The sequence below is a fragment of the Corvus cornix genome, chromosome 17 (genome assembly GCF_000738735.6).
Source record: "Corvus cornix cornix isolate S_Up_H32 chromosome 17, ASM73873v5, whole genome shotgun sequence".
NCBI lineage: Eukaryota > Metazoa > Chordata > Aves > Passeriformes > Corvidae > Corvus > Corvus cornix.
In genome coordinates this window covers 2864223-2886738 of record NC_046346.1, presented here as the reverse complement: position 1 = coordinate 2886738, position 22516 = coordinate 2864223, and the positions used below count along the sequence as shown (strand labels likewise).

Here is a 22516-nt window from a genome sequence, read left to right as displayed (position 1 = left end):
AACTAAACTCTTCAATTTGCCATGTTACTACATGATCCAGTTGTTCTCCATCTAATAAATCATCTGAGATCAGACTAAAGGAGCTGAACAGGGCAGGGAGATGTTGGAGCAGGGCCAGCACTGAGCATCCTGAAGCTCAGTGGAGCCATGTGAAAAATGGACCCTAAATACTGAGGGTCAGGGAAAATCAGATTTGGCTCCATCCATCTCCTTTCTCCACTGCTTTTTCTCCCAAAACCTCCATGGGCACAGCAGGATTGTGTTGTTGTGAATCAGTTTTGCCCCAAAACCCAAAGAGGTGCTTGGGGAATGCCGCCAGCAAAAGGTTTGAACAACCCGTGGTTATCAACTTCCCTCGTGCCCTATACATGGCTGTGTCCTCAGCCAGCATCAGCTGTGACCCATATTCCCAAAAAACAGCAGCACAGCAGACATGGGCAGTGTTTTAACATAGCTCCATGTAGGAATATTAATTGGCCACGAAGCCACAGGTTACCTGACAACAAAATCTGCCTGGTGAGTCATTTTATTCCTGCTAATTTGGTTTTAATCTTGTCCTTTCTCTTGCTAAAAAAAAATAAAATAAAAGCCATCACCTGAGCTGTGATGTCAGGCTCTAAGGTATCCAGAGGTACCTGTAATGAGCACCTAACCCTGCAAACAGGAGGAGTAGATCCCGAGGTCGGGGGAGATGTTTCATTTTGGGAACGCGAATGTTTCCCTGCCATTCCAGCCATTCTAACGAGGGGCCCAATTAGTGCTCGTGACTTTGTCATCCGTCCAGCGGGGACAGGGACCACTGCTCTCATTTCCGCAAAGAGCAGGGATCAGGAGGACAAATCACCCCTAATGGGACCTTGGGGAGAGGCTCTGCTCTTCTTCCAAGTCAAAGTGGCACGCAGAGCCACAGATGCCACCTCGGCTGGGAACAGCAGAGCTCTCCAGCAGCAGCCAGCCTCCCCCCTCCCAAGCAACTGCATGTGCACAAAAACGCTTATCAGGCTTCTGGCCACAGCTTTGACTTTAATTTTATTTTTAAAGTGCATTCACATGTAAATTGACTTGGCCCGGGAGGATACATGAATACAAGAGCCCTTTCTTTCCTCTGCCTCGGCATTAGGGAGGAATATGGTGAGCAGAGCAAAGTTTCCTCACCTCCAGGCTGCAATTCTGCAGTGAAGGAAAAGCAAGTCCATTGTTTCCTCCTGCACACAGATGCTGGCTGTGCTGTTTTCAGCAGTCTCGTTCAAGCGAGCCAGATCAGAACATAAAAGCATGTTACATATCCCAGGGACAAGAACACACAGGCAAATGTCTTATCGGCTCTGTTTTATCTGTTGTAAGAGCAGGAGATAAATTAATACGAGTTTGTAACTGTGTCTGATGGTTTGAAACATGGTCCTGCCCCACATTCCCAGGGTCAGACCTGGTTTGGTGGGGCGGGAGGAAAAATTCGAATGTGAAGCTGGAAATGAGGAAAGGGCACAGAAATACATGTGCTCCCCAAAATGAGAATCTCTGGGATAAAAGCCGGTGGAAATCTGTTCCTCGCCATATATCAGCCCCGTATCTTGTGATGTGTTGCCACAGAGTGAGCACAAAAAGAGAGCAACACTCTCAGTCACCCCATTTTCAGCCTGGGACCCTCCATACCCGCTGTTCCCCACTTGACATCACCCAGCCTGAGCATTTCCCCTGTGATTTTGAGGACACCCAGCCAAAAGATGCTGATTTCCTCTGCAGCATCACAGGTGTTCCAGCCCCACGGGGAAACAAAATGCACGGACAAAGTGAAAACAGGCAGCACTTCGGGTTGAGGCACCAGGTTTTTGTTTGCCAGAGACGAGGAATGGAAATGCTTGTGCAGATTTATAGACTGAGAGCTGTGACTCACTCTGTGTGTTTTAGGAATGAGCAGGTTGAAACGGGTGTCCCGAAGGGAAGCATCCCACAGCTTGGTTCTGCTCTGGAAGCACAGGGATGATAGCATAGGGTTGGCAGTGTATCCTCGGGGAAAACCCGCTTGCCAACAAAACAGGGATGAATTAGAGCACTAAAACTTTGCTGTTCCGCTGTGTGAAACCTCCAACAGTCCAACAGCTCCAGGAGCCCCAGCGCCGACCGCTTCAGCTGCTGAGAGCAGAGGCCTTGGCTCTCTGCACCTCAGTTCTTGTTCTGCACCCCCAAACTTTGCGCCTGGGACAGCCAAGTGTTGCATCCTGCCGATATTTTGAGTTCCCCCACTCTGGCACCTCCGCTGCACCCCGAAGGGAGCGGATGGATCATCCCCCCCCCCCCCCCCCCCCCCCCTTGCACATAGTTATGAGACAAGAGTCGAGTACAATCTTGTTCTTTCCGCTGCTGTTTTCCCAGTCCGCGCCGGGACCGCGGTTTGGAGCCCGGCCCTGGCCGCGGGGCTGCGGCAGGAAGCCGCAGTGCCCCTTCCCCCGGCGGCCCTTCCGTTACGATCGTTACCGGGCTCCCCGCCGCCCGCCCTCCGCTCCGCGCCGGCTTCTCGGGAGCAGCGGCCGCCGCTGCCTTTGTGCCCCGGCCCGGTGCGCTCCCTCCCCGCCTCCCCGCCGGAGCCCTGCGGCGCATGCCTCCCGCTCCCGGGGGCAGGGAAGGAAGCGCCGCCCGCCCCTGCACCAGAGCGGCGGGCAGCGGCGGAGCGGAGTCCGGCGGAGCTGACAGCCCGGCCCGGGCGCCGCCGACCCCCGTCCCCCCCTGTCGGCCTCCTCTCGGCAGGTGAGCGCCGGGCGGTGGGCGGGGGGCGCGGCCGGGCTCCGCCGCGCCGGCGGCCGAGGGAGGCCCGGGCCCGGGTCCGGGCGGCGGAAGGCGGGAAGGGGGAGCCATGGCGGCGGCGGGCAGGGCCCGGCCGGCCGCGGGCAGTGGGCGCGGCGTCCCGCGGGGGTCCCGCGGGCGGCGGCTGCGGGCTGCCCCCGAGGGTGGGGGGCCCGTCACAGCCCCTCCGGGGTGCCCCCCGAGGTGGGGGTACCCCCGTGTCCCCTCACACAGCCTCTGTGGGTGCGAACCGGGTTGGTGTCCCTTCATGTCCCCTCACACAGCCTCTCTGGGTGCGAACCGGGTTGGTGTCCCTTCATGTCCCCTCACACAGCCTCTCTGGGTGCGAACCGGGTTGGTGTCCCTTCATGTCCCCTCACACAGCCTCTCTGGGTGCCCTCCGGGTTGGTGTCCCTTCATGTCCCCTCACACAGCCTCCGTGGGTGCGAACCGGGTTGGTGTCCCTTCATGTCCCCTCACACAGCCTCTCTGGGTGCCCCCCGGGTTGGTGTCCCTTCATGTCCCCTCACACAGCCTCCGTGGGTGCGAACCGGGTTGGTGTCCCCTCATGTCCCCTCACACGTTCTGTGAATATTCCCTGGGTGAATGTCCCCTTACGTCCTCCCTCAGGCAGCACCCAGGTGTCCCCTCACAGTCTCCATGGGTGCCCTGGGTGGGTGTTGTGGCACAGAAATTCACCCCAATCCCATGTAATTCTTGCAGGATACCCCCAGTCTAGGTGTGGCATAGCAAAGGTACCTGCCCCTTCCCTGAAAACTGTGGAAATAGGTTAATAGGAAAAACGTTGGGGTTTTATTTTTTAATGAAGCTGGGAGCTAAAGTGTGTTAATTGCATTGCTTCAAGGTAATGAGGTATCCTAATTTCTGTCTTTTTGATCCTTAGCTGCCTATTATAAGGAAAAGTGTTTTTAATTTATATTTGCCCAAGTGAACATGTTGGAGGCTGTGTTGGGAACTGTGTGTTCAGGCACAAGTCAGGATTGTGAGGTGCTTTCGGTTAATTCATGGCCAAATACAGGTTCTGTTGGGAGCACTGAGCTCTACTGGTGTGTGTAGAGCTGAAATAAATCCAAACTATCTTCAGTTGACTCAAAGGTGGAAGTTAAAACAGCTTGTGTTGGGTTGCTCCAGGTACCAGCCAGCAAGGAGGGATGGTCTTGATCAAAATACTTAAAATTTTAATTCTGTAGGAATGGCTTGGGACAAATTCTCACAGAGGAAAAGAAAAATCAGAAGAGCGATGAAGAATTGTCTTCCCTGGTTGTCTGTTACCTTTCAGTAGTAAATAAAAAGGAGTTTTAAAGAGTTTAGAGTCATTAATCCTTTAAAATATTTAATGCCACTGATTAATTTGAAACCAGAACTAGAGAATAATTGACAAGAGCAAGGTCAGGGAGGTTTCAGAGGGAAAATCGTGTCCCTCTAGGTTGGCAGAGTCCGGTGCCCCTGCAGTTGGGACTCACTGTGTTTGTGCGGAGCCTGGGCTTGAAGAGCCACCCAAATGCTGTAGTTTTTTGGGAATTGCTGTCTCCCTTGATCCAAATGATGCTGCAGGTGAAGCCTTCCACCCTCATGGGACCATGTGGAGATGGTGAACTTTTTGGGGTGTTAAATGGAGTTTTGTGGATGGTTTTTTTCACTCTGCCACAAACCAAAGCATCGTTCTGTCTGCAGTTTCGACTGGAACACAAAGAATAGTTCCTAATCTTCATCCTGCTTTTGTGCACTCCCAAAGATCTGTGTTTGCCAAGAGCTTTTATCCTGCAGTGAGGCCGGATGATTGATGTCTTGGGGTTATTGCTGTAGAGCGTGTCTCAGGAAGAAATAAGTTCCCTGTCCTTCTCTCTGAGCTGCCCCAAGTACCTCAGCTGTGTGTGTTTAACGCCAAGTCAGATCACGTAAAAGCTGTTTTGGGATATTGTGTGAGTACTCTGCTCTCTGAGGAGGAGTTGGTTTGTGTCCCACCATCCCAGATCATGGTCCAGCTGTCTCCACATCCACCCATCCTGCACCATGTGGACACAGCCAGCGCTGCTTTCGTTGGAAAACTGGAAAGCTGAGCTGTGTGTTCCTTAAAAAGGGCAGTTATGTCAAAGGAAACAACAGGCAGAATATTTTGCTGGGTTCTCTACTCCCACCAATTCTACTTTATTATGAAAGAATTCCTTAAAATTGTTCTTTCTCTCTTGCCACAAAGTTTTCTGCAGAAGTATTGAGACAACCTTAGTGCAAAGGGGATTGCACACACCAGTGCACTGGGTATCATCACAGTGAGTCTTTGTGTGTCTGGGCAGTACATCATTATTTAGGAGCACATGCAAAAAGGACTGGAAAGCGCAGGAAGATTTTCAGAAGTGAAGATAATTACTTGAATTGGGTTATGATTTTGCCAGAAAATACTACAAACCACAAAAGATGAGTGCTCTGCTTTATGCCCAGCGGCAGTAGTGACTGATTTACCCGTTCAAGTGATGTTGAGGAGTAACTCCTGTGATTATCTGGCACAGTAGTTCTGAGTGTTAATAATTTACAATTTATGTTACCAGGATTATTACATGGAATTTCTAGAAGGCACGCGCGTCATAAGTATTTTCCTTTTTTTCTTTGTTTTAGGATGGAGGAGAGACCAGTCTGAAAATCTGTTCCACTGTGGACTTTGCTGTGGTCTGCTAGAATGTTCCTTATGGATGCTTCTCCTCTGGTAGCTCTTCAGACAAAATGGGAGTCCTTTGGACCAGCAAGGAATTGTAGATACCCCGTTTGCTTCCCTGAATCTGACGGCGACATCACCAGAACCTCTGTGAGCGCCAAAGTTCAGATGATCATAAACAACCTGCAAAGCCAAGAGCCTGCCCTGGGTATGAACAATGAGTGTGGCTGTGTTATGCAGAAGAAACAGAAGGAAGAAAAAGGCACCAGTACCAGGGTCCCATCCAGCACCACGTTGCTGCGGAAGCATCCTCAGTATACCCGGTGTGGGTGCCCTGAGGATTCCGATGACACCGATGTGGAGGAGAATGTGGAATTTGAGACTCTCCTGCTGGATTCTGACAGCGACGATTCTGTGGACCGAGGTATAGAGGAAGCCATCCAAGAGTACTTGAAAACAAAAAGCAAAAGTGCCCAGTCATTACCAAGGAATGCAGAGCGTACTGAGAATGTGAGCAGAGACAAAAGGTTTAAGAGAGAATTCTCCCGGAACAAAGTGGCCAGTAACCTCCTCCCCGTGAAGTTTAAAGCCGAGATGCTCTCTGAAGAGTACCTGTCTGACCACCTGGGAATTGGGAAAAGGCTCCAGCCTGCTTCCCCTCAGAGCATCAGCAGCGATGACTCCTTCGAACAGAGCATACAAGCTGAAATAGTGCAGTTCTTGAATGAGAAGAAGCAGCAAGAAATTAGTAAATGTGTTACTGAGGAGGATAAAAAAGATTCCGGCGTGAGATCTGTCCTGAAATGCAACAAAGAAGCAACGAACAGAACGAACTGTGGTGCTATAAAGCAAGGTTGTAGTGCACTGCTCCTGAGGCACCATCCCAAGCTGCAGAAATCCGGTGCCCAGTCCAAGTGTTTGCAGTCAAAAATCCAAGCAGAGCCCAGTGATTTCAGCCAGGTGAACCAAGCATATCTAGAAATGGCCACTGCCAGCCAGCCCTGGCTCGTGGAGCAGAATGAGAGAAGTGGAGCTCATTACTGGGAGCCAAGGGAAGCACTTATCAAGGAGAGCATGCACACATCTGACTCGAGCAGCGATGATGGCATTGAAGAAGCCATTCAGCTTTACCAGCTGGAGAAAATCAGGAAAGAGGCAGGTCATGCAGCAAACTGTGTCCCTTTGCAGAGGGAACAATTTGATCCAAAGGGTATGGCAGACATTTCTGCCAGCCTGACAATTAGCTCCACAAAAAGTGCCTCACCAGAAATCCATAAAAACCCTATAAGCAACAAGAGAAAAGAAATTAATTCCAAGTCAACAGGATTAGAAAGCACCAGCAATGACTTTAATAAGCTGTTTAAACCACTGAAAAAAGCCAGACATTTTGCACTTCCAGAAAACAAGATTGCTGCTTGTGAGCTCACGCTGCAGGCCTCTTGCAGAGCAGACACATCTGCAGAACTCATGTGTGCAGAAGCTATCCTGGATATTTCCAAAACGATCATGCCATCCCAAATGGGAAGCGACAGCAAATCCCTCACTGCAGACTCCTTCTTTTCTCCCCAGCTTCTTTCATCCTCCCGTTGTGAAAGTGACAGCAGCCTTGTGGACAGTGATGACAGCATAGAGCAAGAAATCAGGACTTTCTTGGCTCTGAAAGCACAGTCAGAAAACCTTGGAACAAAACCTCCCAGCCTGTCACACTCCATCCAGATGCCTTTGCCTTCTGATCCAAACAACCTCACCGGGACCCTTGAGCCTTCTCTGCCCAAAACACTTAAATTATCCCTGAGTCGGAAAAGGAGACTTAAAAGGGAAGGCAGAACAGCAAAACAAGGGGCATCAAAAGCACCTGAACAGCTGGAGACAGGACTTTTCCAGCCAGGTAACTATTCCAAATTCCCTGTGCTCCAAGAGGAGCGTGCCCTGAGCAGCCCCGCAGAATTCCGGGATGCTCAGAGTAGTAAAGACCCGAGGCAGCAGCAGCTGATGTCTCCCAAATTGTCTGGCTCTGATGGCAGCAGATGTGTGGCCTTGGACTCTGTAAACCCTTTTGTGCAGGTTCAGAGTAGCACAAGAAAACCTATAAAAAACCCCACCCAAACCCCAGAGAGGGAGGGGTCGGGTGATGAGAGCAGCTCTCTGGACAGTGATGAGGACCTGGATAGTGCTATCAAGGACCTGTTACGGTCTAAAAGGAAGTTAAAGAAGAAATCCAAGGACCAGAAAGCTCAGTGCAAGAAGAAAGTCAGATTCAGTGAGACAGAAACTCAGCTGCTGGATGAATTCAGTAACCTCCAACAAAACGAGTGGAAATGTAAAAATCCCTCACTGCTGAAAAGCTGCCTCTCAAAACCAAGGAAAGCTGTGAGGGAGAATGCAGTCAGGAACCCTCCAGACAACATCAGACTTCCCAATGACAAGCCAGAAACCATGAAAAACCTGGAGTTTAACTTACAGCTTAAAAAAGGCAATAAACCTAAATCAGTTTCAAACCAGCGGGGGGCTAAAAATAGAAAATGTGCTTTCCCAGCTGTGTCGGACACCAGTGACAGCAGCTCAGTGGACAGTGATGACAGCATCGAGCAAGAAATCAGAAGGTTTTTGGCAGAAAAGGCTAAAGACTCTGCAAGCAATTCAGAGATGCAAAAAGGTGATGCAAGTCTGGACCTATTTAGAGTGACCAAACAAACTGGTAATAAAGGAAAAGCAAAGCAGCAGCCGGTGGAAAATGAGATCGACCTCGTGCTGGGTCAGAGTAAAAAGACTGAGGTAGCTCAGCAAACTGAGGAGGTGAAAAACTCTCCGAGAACAGAAGGGAAAAGTGCAATGTTAGCTGGCAGCAGGAAATGTGCTTCCTCTGCAGAGAGTGTTCCTACTACTGGTCAGTCAAAAGCTAAGCAAGGACTGGGGGGGGTCAAAGGTGGTGCTGCTGGGGAGTTACCTGGGAATGCAACAGGGAAAAGGAATGTCCATAACACAGAGCCCCCAAAAACCAGCAGAAATGAAGGGTGTAAAGTGAGAAAAGTCATGAATGCAAAGCCCAGATCTAAAAGGAAGAATACCTTCCAACTAAAAATCTCAAGTAAATTTATTGCAGGTCTCAAATATGCCCGGGACCGGAAGAAATCGATGCTTTTGAACAAAAAGCAGAAAGCAGAGTGTTTGCTCACCCAGAGCAGTGCCTTGGGAATGGAGGCAGCTTCCCAGGACACAGATGTACTTAACCCCTTGGCAAAAGGTGAATTTAGTGGGGAAATTACACCAGCAATAAAAGCACCCAGTTCCTCTCAGAAACTCACTGTGGGAGGGGCAGGTCCCCATGTAGCAGAAACCTGTGCAGGAGCTGAGGCTGCTCCTGTGTGTCTCAAAGTGGCAGCTGAGGGTTGCAGGAAGTCCAACACTCCAGGGCATCAGTCACACTCCAGCCTCCCCTCACAGGAACCGAGTGTGGCAGCAGGAAAAGCTGATAAGGCTTGCAGAGGAACCTCCAGAGCTGAGAACAGCCAGCTGTGGATCGAGGAAGGAGGTATCCACAAAGGCAGCTGGGCTGACTCCACTGTGGATCCCCCACGCCCTGAGTGCAGTGTGGGAAAAGCAGATAAAGTCAGCAGAGACCCAGCTCAGCAGAGTGCTCAGGTGTGCAGTAAGGGAGGGAATAACCAGCTGGACAAGAGGCCAGATCCAAGTTTAGCTTGCCCAAGGCAGGAATTCAATGTGACAGCAGCAGCAGTGGATAACAGTGGAGGAGCATGTGCAGAAAACAGTGTGCAGATGTGTGTTAAGGAAGAAAAAGCTGAGAGGCAGGAAGAAAGTCAGGTAACCAGCTCCAAAATGGAAGGAAAAATACCTGTCCTGCAGAACAGCGAAGCTGCTAGTGAAGTACACCAAGGGCAGGAATTTTTAACCAAAACCTGTGCAAAATTTACTGATCTACCTGCAGGGGACTGCCCAGGTTCCCTCATGGAAAAAAAGGTTTCAAATATGTAAGTACTTTTTTTTTTTTTTTTTTACACTAGCAGTCTTTTTATAAAATAATTCTCATTGTAATTACCTTGGTAAAACTTGAGACAGGAAAGGAGAGGCAGTGGGAGATGCCGATACCTGTATATCATACACACACTAATGTGAAAATAATTCTATTTAACAGGGATATCATGGATAGACATACGTAGCTTTTGTAGAATTTTGTAAATTATTTAAAGTGCTCTAAGGAAATATTTTTTATAATGATTTTTAGGGCTTGCATTCCTACAGGATACTGTAGTTACTGTAGATAAGATATTGGCTAATCACACTTTAAATTATGAGGCCTCTAATTGTCTCTCGAAGGGAAACCTCTTTGTGCACAGAATTTATTTGGGAACCTGTTAAGAGATCCTAGGAAAACACAGCCTTGGATAGCAATGCAGATGATCTGACACTGGTCACATCCGAGCTGCCTTAGGACAATCCTGTGGGGTGGGTTTTTGCTGGGAGCTCAGTTTTCCCACCCTGAGGACTGTGGGATGAGGTCCCTAAGCAGAACTCGAGTGCAGCTGTGGGTGTGGAGATCCAGCCTGGAAGATACAAATGCAAATTCAGGTAAATCAAGTGAATGGCTCTGTCTGCACATCCTCTGCAGAGTGATCTCAGCAGCTGCTCAGAGTCCTTTTGAACACCCAGAACCTCCTGCTAGCAGATGATTCCAAGCACAATTGCAGTCCAAGACAAGTGAAGGAGTGTGTCTGTTCAGACAACGTGATCTCCCTGGATCTCCCTGGATTTCCCTGGATCTCCCTGGATCTCCCTGGATTTCCCTGGATTTCTGTACTGTCAGGCCTGCAGGGCTCAAACAATTCCTCGTTATTCTCAACTATCTCATTTGATGCCCTGCAGTTACCCAGAGATGGCTTTTGGTTTCCTGAATGAACTTTCTGGAATTGAGTGCCCTTAACTTTCCTTTTTCAGAAGTGGTTTTTTAAATGTTACATTTCTGTGAAACTTTTCACTGACAATTTTGGTGCAATAAAGCAAAGCTGGGTTTGCTGTAGGAAGTCACAACACAAACGCCACGGATCTTTTCAGCACTGTTCTTTCTTCAGGCTCTTTCTTTGCCTCCATTGCCAGCAGCCAGAATAAAGCAATTTTTCACTACTATCTTCTTATTTGTACTGACTTTCAACGGGATTGAAGTAGCACATTCACATCACACACACACACAAAGTGCCCCCACATTGGTTTCACTGCAAATTCAAAAGGTGTAAATTGGAGTTGTTGGTTCTTTCATTTTCATTTGTGTGTCGTGAAGTCCTTGGAGGAGTTTGTTCTCACATCTTGTCCCTGTGAATTGATCTGATATTCTCTTTGTCTGGTCTTCTGCAGAACTTTTCTCAGCCAAACCACCACTTAGCATCACTTTGTTTCTCAGTCACTTCAGGAGTCTTCCTCCAGGCTGGCCTTAAACTTGCGAAATGGAGCAAAAGCAGCCAAGACTGGATCCAGTATCCCACGGTGTCCCTGGTGTGATGCAGAATATGGGCAAAATGCGATGTAGCATAGAGTAGTAACTGTGGCATGTAGAGAAATAAACATCCTTGGTGTGTTTATGCTGTCGTGCAGCTACGTTTGAAACATGTTTATAGTGCTCACTTTGGCATTTCTGACTGTCCAGCCACCTTTTTGTAGCCCTTGGGTTGGTTGGCCGGGTTGTTTAAAGGTCAGTGTGTTAGCTCATCTCCATTTTGTGGTAGGATACCTTGGAAAAGTGTTTTTTACTTAGCTCAGTGCCTGCAGTCCCTCTCCACAGGTTTATCTTTTGCTCTGCCTTGATTCCTTTGCAGGATTTGGGCCTTTTGTTTGGAATAGTTCAATAGGCTGGTATTTTAAACTAGAAGTTTTCCAAGTACCTTGCTTTAAAAGGATTAAACTGTATACTTAATTTTCCTAGAGATGTTGGAAGCACTACGTACTGTTTGTATAAAAAGCTGAATGTTTCTCCTCAAAAGTTTTCGGTAAATCCACATTACGACTTCAGAGGTGTCTCGTGCCCTTGTCGCTGTGTCTGTGTCCTCAGTACCACTCGTGACCTGATTCACTCCCAGTGAAGATGCAATTCCAGTTACCTTGTGCTTTAAATAAAACCTGATTTCAAACAGCACTTTTTTTTTTTTTTTTAATTGATGAATTTGATTTGTATATAGGAAATGGTGTACATTGCTGAGTTTCTAATGTTTAATAAATGGGGTTCTGCCCATGGACCGTGAAACTGGAGTGCTCCTATGGTTTGTGTCATCATCTTGAGTGAGTGATAACTTTTGTGTTCCCTTTTCCCTCCTGACTGAGGATGTCATTAATTCTTTGTAACAAAAAATGAAGGAGGAGAATTTACAAAATACAAAGGGATGGCTTTTGGGAGGTGAGGATGGTGCTTGTGGTAGCAGAACTCCAAGAGTTTACTTTCCTGGTGTTTGTGGTCAAGGAGTGGAGTCTTTCCTTGTGTAACTAAATGTGTGTCAAGGAACATCTCTGGAACTGGAATAGCAGCCAGGGCTCCAGTGGCAGTGTCCTCATCCTGGCCCAGTTCTCATCACTTGTTCAGAAAAGAGAAGTCTGGTGGTTTGGAGCAATAAGAAATCCCTCTTACACATCACTAAAGGCTGACCAGCTGAGGAATAAAAAAGATTATATTGAGTGGGAATGAATTCATGAGCAAGAGTCCCACACGTGGTGCCAAGGCTGGGACTGCAGCACAAATCTCTCGAGGCTGAATCTTCATAGGTGCATTTCCAAAAGCAGATTTTATTTCCTGTTTATAGTGCCCATGACAGCCCCAGAGAGGCCACAGAGAGAGCACAGACAGCACAGCCCTGCTGGCCCTGGGGAGTGCCCAGAAAACTCCTTTTTCCTTTATTCCCACCCTCCTGAGACCCCAGTTAATCCCTTATTGCAGTAGAAACATGAAACCATAAACTCAGCTCTTCTAAAGCTTGTGAAGTTACCTTTTTTTTCATGAGTGCTGGTTCATGGTTTTTAAAAATGCACAATGCTATTTCTTCTTTCCAGTCAGAGCACAAAACTTGTTAATTTAGATATTAAGTGATTGAACTACTTGGTGTTTTTTATTACAGCTCTGGTGAGTTACAGATCCTGGCTGCAGCACCGCAGCTCTCAGATAAATCTGAAAAGAGGTTTATTGCTTCATTTTTTTTACCCCAGTGACTGTTTTTGTGTGCTTTGGGAACAATCTTCAAGGATCCTCAAGGGACCAGAAGGACTCCCTTAATTTTTTATTACCAGTTCTTCGCTGCTATTTTAGGAACACATGTTGTGACGTGTAGCTGCTCTTTATACAAGGCAGGAACACACCATTCCTGCCCCCATTTTTTTATTAATGTAGAAGCTTTTTAATTTTTCATCCCTTCAGTTTGTGATAGTTCAGCCTCACATAATTTTATCTGCAAACGTGAAAATCTTCCTTTCAAAAGACAGAGTAGAAAGAGATCGTTTGAGGTAGATCCTGTGTGGTAAAATGTGTCATTTTTAGGATGATATTTTGAATTTGTACAGGTATTTCTTTTTAAAAAATTGTATTTGGTCTAACCTCTGAATACTTAGATACATTGCATGCCAAACTCTTCAAGGAACTGGTTTCAAGAGTAAAACTAAAAGGGAAGAAATTGAGGCAAGGAAGAAGAGGTGGGTGTTTTCAGATGGAGTGGGAAAATATGTGACAGAATCCACTCCATTTATATTCTTAAGAGGCAGCCTTATCTCTAAATTATGCCACCTGCAGAAAAATCTGTGGATAAAAATACACATAACATTGCCACAACTATTTCAATTGATTCAGCACTTTGTTATTTTCTCATTTCAGGAGAAGAAAGGGAAGTTCTAAGAAGCTCCAGGTATTGTCTAGAGTCTAATACGAGAGTAACAGCAAATGAGAGAGGGTTGCTTATTTCTTTTCCTATGTTAAATCTTCGAAATGTTAACTTTTCGGGCCCATTTGTGCTCAGTTTATTTACCTGTTCCAATGTATTGGTGTGTTTGCAGCAGAGGGGGGTTTACCCAGCTCTTGCTATGTTTGAGATAACCACATGCCACAAATAGGGAATATTTCTGACATGTGAGGAATATCAATTGCAGTGGTGTTTGGACATAATGTTACACTCATTATTTATATTCTTAGCAAACAGTTTGAATAATATTATGCTCATTTTTAATGTTATGTTACACCTGTAAGGTGGGACTGTTTCTCATCCATCAGGCAGAGTAGTTTCTCTTAAAAACTCATCTTTACCCAAAAATGTTCAGGTGTTCTTTCAGTGCACTCACTGTCCAACTGATGCAGTTTCTCTGCCTGTAACTACAGTTGTTCCAATAAAACTTAAAAAAAAAAATTTCTTTTTGATTACTTGTCATTATTTGAATAAATTCTTAAAACGCTGTAGTTTTGAGAGAGAAGAAACATGAACTTTCTACAAGAAATCCAAAGAGTTAATTAATACCTCTGGAAAACTTGCAGATTGATTAGTCATTAAATAGTAGAGAGGCAGTTTAAATCTTAATTTTTAATGGTATGTGGTACATGAGCCAAGAGTGTAAAGGATCATTAGTGACAAAGAGGATAAGGGGATGTATATGTAATATATGTTGTTCTAGTATTTATACACTACTGATAAATTAGGTAAAAGCCTTCACCCTAAGCAACCTAACTGACATCAACCACACTAAATCTTTAATGTATTACTCCTAATAACATTCCTCTGTAATCTAGTGGGTTTTGTTTAGCATCAAGGCTGGCTGTAGGTGGTTTTCCCAGTGCAGCCAAAAGCCGCAGTGGCTCTGTGGTGTCCCCGCTACAGCGGCTGGTCCCTGCAGTGCGAGGGGCCGCTGGGGTTGTAGCTGGGGTGGAAGTCCAGGTGCTCGTAGGCGGTGATGAACGTGTCGGGGCCGGTGCAGTGGCTCTTCTCCAGGGACGTGTTCAGGCCGTCGTTCCTGACCATGCCAATCTTGCCCAGATGATCCGAAAACTTGTGCGAGAGGATGTTGAAGGAGCTCTGGGGGTGGCGAGAAAAGGGTGGGGATGTTTTACATGCCAACATGGACAGCACCCGCAAAGCCTCGATGCAGCGGGGCTGGATGCAGGTAAGGGCAGCGTGTCTCCATCTGCTGCGGGTGCTCGGTGCAGAGGCCGAACTCGGCCCCCCGGGTCACGTACCGGCAGCTCGTGCACCGTGGGGGCCCTGCTGCCGTAGCTCTGGTTGGTGGTCCGGAACCGGGGGTGAGCCGGCGGCTGCCTGCGGGGGGAGAGCACAGGTAGCGCGGGGAGCGGGGCGGCGGGGCCGCGCCCGGGGCAGCGCTCACCCGTAGCCGCGGTAGAAGGTGAGCTCCTGAAAGCGGCGGGGCACCTCCTGCTCGGGGCCGGCCATGGCGGAGCCGCCGGGGACGCGGGGACGGAGCGTTGCCCGGCGACGAAACGCGGAGGGCGGGGAGCGATCGCAGCGCAACGGCCCCGGGGAGAGCCCGCCCCGTCCCGCAGGAAGCGGAAAGCGCCGCTGACCTTCCGCCGTCTCCTCCTCCTCCTCCTCCTCCTCCTCGTCCGTGCCCTGCGGCGGGCTCGGAGCATGGCGGTGCCGCGGCTCCTGCGGGCAGGTGAGCGGCGGGGCCCGGCCCGGCCCGGAGCGCCCCGGCCCGCCCGTGTGACCCACGTGTTTCTCTCCCGCAGCAGCCCCGCGGCTCTACAGCACCGTCCCGGTCCGGCCACGGCCCCGGCAGCCACCCGGCCCCGCGGTGAGTGCTGCCGTGCACCCCGGGAAAGGGGGTCCCCAGAGCCACGCACTGCACCCCTGGCACCCCAGCCCGTGAGCGATGCCCGTGCGGGTGTCACCGCCGTGCAGAAGCCGGTCGTGCTGCATCGGGCGCCTCTCTGCAGTCCCGGCTCATCCCCAAAATGCAGTCATTATTTCTTTCCCCTCTCTCAGCTGAGGATGACAAGCTGCTGACGGAGCCTCTCAGCCACCCCGACTTCTTCAGCGTGAATGAGCTCTTCACCCTGAAAGATCTCTTTGATGCTCGGGTACACCTGGGCCACAAAAAGGGATGTCGGCACAGGTGAGTGATGCTGTTTTGTGATCCAGCTCGTGTTGACATCAGGAATGCTTCCCTAGACCACATTTGCTGGATTGGTCTGAGCCTGGAACTGCCCACACAGGGCAGGTTACAGGGATCCCCCTGATGTGAGACTGGGGCACACACTGGGTGTGAGGGCTCTCTGCAGAGAGCACCTCTGGTATCAGCCAGGAGCTGGAGCATGGGATGGTCCAGAAACACTCGATGCCTGCACACCCCATCCCCGTGTCCCCTGTGTCGCACTCCCACTGTCCCCGCAGGTTCATGGAGCCCTACATCTTCGGCTGCCGCCTGGGTCAGGACATCATCGACCTGGATCAGACCATGCAGCACCTGCAGCTGGCCCTCAACTTCACAGCCCACGTCGCCTACCGCGGGGGCATCATCCTGTTCGTCAGCCGCAAGCGCCAGTTCTGCCACCTGGTCGAGAGCACAGCACGGGCCTGCGGGGAGTACGCGCACACCCGCTACTGGCAGGGAGGGCTCCTCACCAACGCCTCCATCCAGTTTGGCCCCGGTGTCCGCCTGCCCGACCTCCTCGTGTTCCTCAGCACCCTCAACAACGTCTTCGAGCCGCATGTGGCCATCCGGGATGCGGCCAAGATGAACATCCCCACCGTGGGGGTGGTGGACACAAACTGCAACCCGTGTTTGATCACCTACCCCATTCCCGGGAATGATGACACCCCCGCGGCCGTGGAGCTCTACTGCAAACTCTTCAGGATGACCATCATCCGTGCCAAGGACAAGAGGCGGCAGAGCGAGGCCATCGAGGAGCTGCGGAGCAAAGCCAAGGGCAATTAGAGCCCTAGGGATGCGCTCAGTGCCTCACTGATGGGTGTCCTGCTCCACTTCCATGGGACTGGCTCTGCATCCAGAGCACCGGCTTTTGGCAGAGCTGGCTGGCTGGGGAGGGGACCCCCCAGCCCTGTGTACAGTGATCCGGCAGTGGTCACAGCCATGGAGGGTCTCTAGCTCCAAAAATTGTCCAGAGCAACGTAAGGGAAAATGGAGCCAGGCCAGACCCTGCTCCTGTCCTCAGGTTTGTCACTGTTGCAGGGAGGTGCCGCTGTCCTGTGGCTTTCCTGTGTTTGTGATCTCATCTGAAGCCACTTGTATCTTGCACCTCTTCTTAGCAAATAAAGGGATTTATCCCCGTGCTCCTTTTTGGGTTTTTGCCTTGTGGAATGGGATGGGGAGTCTGGCCAGGGCAGTCAAGGCGATGGGAGGGAACGGGATGAAGGATGTCCCCAAGCTGGGGACACTGCACGGTGGCTGCTGCAGGGTAGAAGGGTCCTCAGTGGGGGTCGGAGGGTCCCTACTTGGTCCAGTGACACACTGGGAGCCCAACCTTTGCCACTGCAGGAAGCGGGGGATTCTAGGAGCAGCTGAGAAAAGGGATACCCATACTCCAGCACGCCTCGTGTTTCCATGGGAGGCCCCAGGGTAGCCCAGGGCAGGGGTCCGTGCCCCATCCCGTGTCCCTATCCCGTGTCCCCGTCCCGTGTCCCGTCCCGTGTTCCCCGTCCCGTGTCCCCGTCCCGTGTCCCCGTCCCGTGTCCCTATCCCGTGTCCCCATCCCGTGTCTCATCCCGTGTCCCATCCCGTGTCCCGTGTCCCATCCCCTGTCCCATCCTGTGTCCCCATCCCGTGTCCCCATCCCCTGTCCCATCCCGTGTCCCGTGTCCCATCCCCTGTCCCATCCCCTGTCCCCATCCCGTGTCCCTATCCCGTGTCCCCATCCCGTGTCTCATCCCGTGTCCCATCCCGTGTCCCGTGTCCCCATCCCGTGTCCATCCCGTCCCATCCCGTCCCCATCCCGTTGTCCCCATCCCTGTCCCATCCCCTGTCCCATCCCGTGTCCCATCCCGTGTCCCCGTGTCCCATCCCGTGTCCCATCCCGTGTCCCATCCCCTGTCCCATCCCCTGTCCCATCCCGTGTCCCATCCCGTGTCCCGTGTCCCGTGTCCCATCCCCTGTCCCCATCCCGTGTCCCTATCCCGTGTCCCCATCCCGTGTCCCCATCCCGTGTCCCATCCCGTGTCCCATCCCGTGTCCCATCCCGTGTCCCATCCCGTGTCCCCATCCCGTGTCCCATCCCGTGTCCCATCCCGTGTCCCGTGTCCCCATCCCGTGTCCCATCCCCTGTCCCATCCCGTGTCCCCATCCCGTGTCCCCATCCCGTGTCCCATCCCGTGTCCCATCCCGTGTCCCATCCCGTGTCCCCAGCCCCGTCCGTTCCCCGCTTTGGGTCCTCCCGCCCGGCAGGGGGCGCTCGTGGGAGGAAATGCGCCGCGCATGCGCTGCCGTCCTCTCCCTATATAAGCGGGAGGCGGGGGCAGCATTGCCCTTTCGGCGGGCGCGGGGTGGCGGGAGCGGAGCTCCGGCCGTTCCTCAGCGGGGCCGGGACCGGGACCTGGACCAGCTTTGGCCTCTCCCAGTGTCCTCACGGGGAGCCCTGGGTTCTTCAGGCGCAGGAAACCGGTGCTGGTTGAGGCGGCTCCACAGCTGCGCCTTCTCGCGCCATATTATGGTGAGGCTCCCTCAGGGCCGCTTCTCTCCGGCCCCGGCGCTGAGCGGCTGCGGCGGGAGGACCCGAGTGAGGTGAGGCTCCGAGTACGGCCCTTCCCCCTCAGCCACGCGGCCGGAACCGGCCCGGAGAGGCCCCCGGGGCTCTGGAGGCTCCGGAGGCTCCAGGCCTTGCCACGTGCGCTGTAAATCTGGCGTATCATGGAATGCACTAGGAGAATAATGCCCATATATACATATACATACATACACGCACATTAAAAGTGTATCTTTTAATAGATATATTTTGTATATATAGTTGTAATATAGAGCATAAATAGCTGTATATGTTTTAATATACCCCACTGAAGAAGGGAAGAAAATTTAGGGCTTTCAGGTTTTCAGGAAAATGTTTTCAAAGATTTCAGTAGCTAAAATGAATCTTTAGTAGATATTCTTTTTTTAATTGTTGTAATTCTCTGGTTTTCAAGTAAATGCTGCGTTTCAGAAAAAAAAAAAAAAAAGGTTGTTAGGCGATTGTTAACAGCATTTTTCTTTTATTTTTCTCTCTTCAGCCTGGCAGTGGACAAAAAAATGAAGTGACCACGATGGGGTGACTTCAGAAATGAAGGGTGATCCTTCTCAAAAAGGCTGCCCAAGCAAGCTTCAACCACGTTTTTAACTGTAAGTGGTGTGTTATGTTTAACATCTCCACGTGCACCATACACCTTTGTGGCATTGCCTTCTGAGCAGGTGATAAAATCTTGTAATTAAAAATAGCACAGAATCACGGAATGGTTTGGGTTGGAAAGGAACATGGGCAGAAACACCTTATACTATCCCAGGTTGCTCAGAGCTGCATCCAACCTGGCTTTGAGCACTTCTAGGGATGGACATCCACTCATAATTACATTTTTTTCAGTCTTTATGGGTTATTCCCCCCCCCCCCCAGCCTGCCACTGGCGTTGCAGAGATGGCTGCTGTGGCATCTTTGTGTCAAGAGAGTGGCAAGAGAGACACAGGCTATGTTCTACGCTCGTTTGTTCTGCACCCCGTGAGCACTCAGAGTGATTGATAGCCTGACATCGTTCATTAATCAGCTGCTTCATAGGAGACTGGGGAAAAACTGACTCTGAGATCTGGATGTAACAATGGGAAGTTCTGCTTGATCTGTGCAGCAGAGGTGGCACGTGGGTTTCTGATCATTTAGCCTTGAGAATCAGATCCTGTGGGTACCACTTGTGTCACAGAAGAATGCCTTGAAGTGATTTGTAAAGCCCCGTGGCAGCGCGGTGACAACACTGGGAGTCACCAACCTTAATCTTATCAGAAAATAAAAATACTCCTGTGCTGTTAGTTTATTTCTTTTAAATCCCTGTTGCTAGTGAAACAGTAACCGTGTAACCAGGCTTTGGGGTGTGGTTAAACCCTGTCCATGTATTTCCCTCTTTTCCAGAGGCAGCCCTGAGCCGTGGCAGAGCCGGAGGTGCCCCAGACCGAGGTGAGCTGCAGTGCTGGAAGTTGCCCAGCCCCTGCCCCAGCTCGTGTTGCAGGCGTGGCTGCAGTGCCGCGTTTGTGTCATTCGGTGGCAGACAGCAACAGGCGATGTCTTCCCTGGTGCTCTGAGCCCTGTGAGCTCTCAGGATTGCTCAACAACCTGACACTGATTGATTTTCCTGTTCCCTTGCCTTTAGTGGGGAATGGTGAAGGGTAGACAGGATGCAGCAGCTGACACTGTCCTTCAGTTCTTCTCTTAATCAGGGACACCTCCCACTACCCCAGGTTGCTCCAAGCTCTGTCCAGCCTGGCCTTGGACACTTCCAGGAGTGGGGCAGCCACAGCTTCTCTGGGAAATCCATCCCAGCCCCTCACCACCCTCACAGGGAAGGATTTCAATATCTCATCTAAACTTCCAGTGTAAACAATTCCCCCTTGTCCTGTCACTACATGCTCTTGTGAGGGATGTCACATTCTGGTATTCTTCATTCCAATAATCCTGACTCCCTGGAGAGAGGAGTTGCTTGGTGTTCTTTCCACACTCCCCTCTCTCCAGAGAATCAGCAGAGGGTGGAGCACAATTCCTTTGAAGAGCAGTTGAAATTATGCCAGTTTTAACTGCAGCAGGGTGTTCCTTCACTTCACAAGGACAAATACAAGTGTCAGCTCTACTCCTGAATTCTATTTTTACCCTCAACAATCCTTCATGGCCTGTGAGAGATCCTTAATTGCTGCCTTTGAAAGGGCACCTCGGCTTGTGCAGGGTTCAGGAATTGCACCTGGCAGTGGAGGAGGAGGAGGGGGAAACAGGCACTGAAATTGTTGTTTCCAAAATACGGATGGGGTTAGAAACAGCTGGGTGTGGGTTTAGCATATGGAAGAAATTACACCCTGTTCCCAACATGGATAAAACACTTCCAACATCTTGATTTCCAAGAGTTGGAGCAGAAGGTGCAATCAGCAATCTCCTGAAATGCAGCTTTGTAATCAGGTTTGGCTTTTGGGGGGAGAAAGACACAGACCAAGCGAAACCAACTCAATAAAAAAACCAACCCAAACTGAAGATATTTTTCCTTCTTGCAGTGACTTGAGAGCAGGACAGCTCAGGAACGTGCCTCAAATATTGAAGGTGGGTGTTTTGTTATTTCTTCATGTGGTACCAAAGCAGTGAGGGGGAAGAAATCAAGTCAAAAATTAATGCTAAAACCTGACATTTTATTAAAGTCCTTCTAAACTGACTTCAGTGCAGCAGTGAGTGCCTGGCCGTGTTTTCCAAGGCAAGATGTCACTTCCTCCTGTATGGTGGTGTGACTGGTAAAACAGGCTAAAAGCAAACACGGAATTTATTGAGCACAATGTGAGTTTTTAGTTGGATTCTGCTGTGGTTTTGTGCTGGCACAATGGCAAAGGAAGCTCCAGGTGAGCTTGTAGGAATACAGGTGTCCCTGTATCCAAATCGTGCTGTGTGTCACTGTCCCTTCTTGGGGGACACCAGGATGGTGAGAGCAGCTCTGGGCACGCAGAGATTGCGACCCTGAGGCTTTGCAGTGAGTAACTGGCAGTGCTGAATGGGAAACCTCATTAAATGGCCATTACAGGGCCAAAGGTGCCTCAGTGGTGCTGCCTGCAAAGTGAACCCTTTAATTGGCAAAAGTCACTGGCTTTGGGAAAGAATGCTAATAAGGTTGTGGGGATGTGGTTATGCTTGAAGATGTGGCTCTTTTACTTAAATTTCTTGACTTCTTTTAACCCTGCAGTCCGTGTTTGGGGTTTTTCATCAGGCTTTCCTCACACCGAGGGTCCTGCATGGGCACAGAGTGCTAATGAGTGTCTCTTCAGAACTCCCCTGTGTGAGGCACAGCAGAACCACAAACATTTTCCTGATGGCATTTCCTGTAACTGCCATTCCCCAGGCAGCACTCCTGGGCCATGGATATTGCTTTACTGGCACTCAGCTGTGGAAAACCAGGAGTGTTTTTGCATGAAAGTGGTTTCGAGAGAAATTCAAAATCTCTCTGCACGCAGCACAGCCCTTCATCATCAAGGACTGGTTTATGTCATGGATTTAAAGGCTGGAATAAGCCCAGATGGGTTTTTTTCCCTGTACTATTAATAGCTTGGCTCTGCACCGAGGTTGGCAAGCTCACCTTGGATTTTTAGGGAGTGAAGGAATAACCCAGAGCAGGCTCCAGCTATCCTGCTCTTAAATTATCCCTTTCCTAAACTCCCCCAGCCAGATATTTTTCCAAAACCTTTCTGATGTCATGGCAAAGAGCTTCTCCTAAATTTGTGCCATGTCCTTCTGTCCCTGCTGTGGGTCTGAACCACCCAGGTTTGCAGGCAGGGAGTGTTCCTGTGGCTCTGGACTGAAGGAAATCCCTCTCTAGAAGTTTCCTTATGAATCCTGGTAACAGAGCCTTTAAAATGTGGTTTCATTTTATGAAACTTTATTTCCTCTGGGATGTGAAAAATCTTGGGACAATACCAAGACAAGGAGGGCAGCAGAGTCTGGATGGCAGGGGTTAATTAGCTCATTAGTACTGACATTACTGCTCCCTTTTCCTGCTTGTTTTTCAACTTTTCTGACATCCTGGGCCTTTTTTTAATTTGCAGATCATGCCTTGAGTTGCAGAATGTCTGACAAACGTGGCAACTGAAAACTGGCTGGCAGCATCCACGTCTGATGGTTTGGTTCTAAAACTTGATCATCTGTGTTTTCTCTACATGGTTAAGAAGGATTTAAATTAAAAAAAAAAACTAAATAAAGATGCCACCTACAAGACTGAAAGGTTTATGGTGCGTATTTGTAGTAATGCTATTTTTTAACCATTCTAGGATTTAAGACTTAACATTTGTGGATCCGAGAATTTAGGATTGTTTTAAAGCCATTAAAGGTTTTGCCTCCATCCCCTTGAGCACAAAGCTCTGCTGCAGAAGCAGCAG

General features: G+C 49.9%; 3 protein-coding genes, 1 long non-coding RNA gene and 2 other non-coding genes across 8 annotated transcripts; 5 read left to right on the top strand and 1 right to left on the bottom strand.

The window, feature by feature from the left end:
- Positions 1 to 2638: 2638 nt before the first annotated feature.
- PPP1R26 (protein phosphatase 1 regulatory subunit 26) lies at positions 2639 to 13822 on the top strand. 2 transcript variants are annotated; one of them, XM_039561706.1, is made up of 3 exons: positions 2639 to 2745; positions 5416 to 9441; positions 13311 to 13822. In XM_039561706.1, exons 2-3 carry the CDS (start codon positions 5477 to 5479, stop codon positions 13357 to 13359), a joined length of 4014 nt encoding a protein of 1337 aa, XP_039417640.1. In that variant the 5' UTR covers positions 2639 to 2745; positions 5416 to 5476; the 3' UTR covers positions 13360 to 13822. The 2 variants fall into 2 exon arrangements, with proteins under 2 accessions (XP_039417640.1, XP_039417639.1); XM_039561705.1 differs by lacking the exon at positions 13311 to 13822 and adding an exon at positions 10080 to 11702.
- Positions 13823 to 13987: 165 nt separating this feature from the next.
- Positions 13988 to 15080, bottom strand: C17H9orf116 (chromosome 17 C9orf116 homolog). Of its 2 annotated transcripts, XM_039561709.1 has the most exons (3): positions 14804 to 14963; positions 14658 to 14736; positions 13988 to 14496 (listed from the first exon to the last, which is right to left on the bottom strand). In XM_039561709.1, the coding sequence occupies exons 1-3, from the start codon at positions 14866 to 14868 to the stop codon at positions 14296 to 14298; spliced, it is 345 nt and encodes a 114-aa protein (XP_039417643.1). In that variant the 5' UTR covers positions 14869 to 14963; the 3' UTR covers positions 13988 to 14295. The 2 variants fall into 2 exon arrangements, with proteins under 2 accessions (XP_039417643.1, XP_039417642.1); XM_039561708.1 differs by having other exon boundaries at positions 14658 to 15080.
- Positions 15049 to 16728, top strand: MRPS2 (mitochondrial ribosomal protein S2). Its single transcript, XM_039561707.1, is given in 5 exon segments — positions 15049 to 15091; positions 15165 to 15194; positions 15197 to 15229; positions 15421 to 15550; positions 15829 to 16728. Coding segments are annotated over 5 exon segments (765 nt in total). The 5' UTR covers positions 15049 to 15063; the 3' UTR covers positions 16373 to 16728.
- Positions 16729 to 17911: 1183 nt separating this feature from the next.
- On the top strand, positions 17912 to 22365 carry LOC104688350. Its single transcript, XR_005603222.1, has 5 exons — positions 17912 to 18172; positions 18652 to 18760; positions 19533 to 19577; positions 20657 to 20702; positions 22187 to 22365. It is a non-coding gene; the product is annotated as an uncharacterized LOC104688350 (long non-coding RNA).
- LOC120410929 lies at positions 19029 to 19163 on the top strand. Its single transcript, XR_005603282.1, has one exon. It is a non-coding gene; the product is annotated as a small nucleolar RNA SNORA17 (small nucleolar RNA).
- Positions 19608 to 19741, top strand: LOC120410928. Its single transcript, XR_005603281.1, has one exon. It is a non-coding gene; the product is annotated as a small nucleolar RNA SNORA17 (small nucleolar RNA).
- Positions 22366 to 22516: the final 151 nt, after the last annotated feature.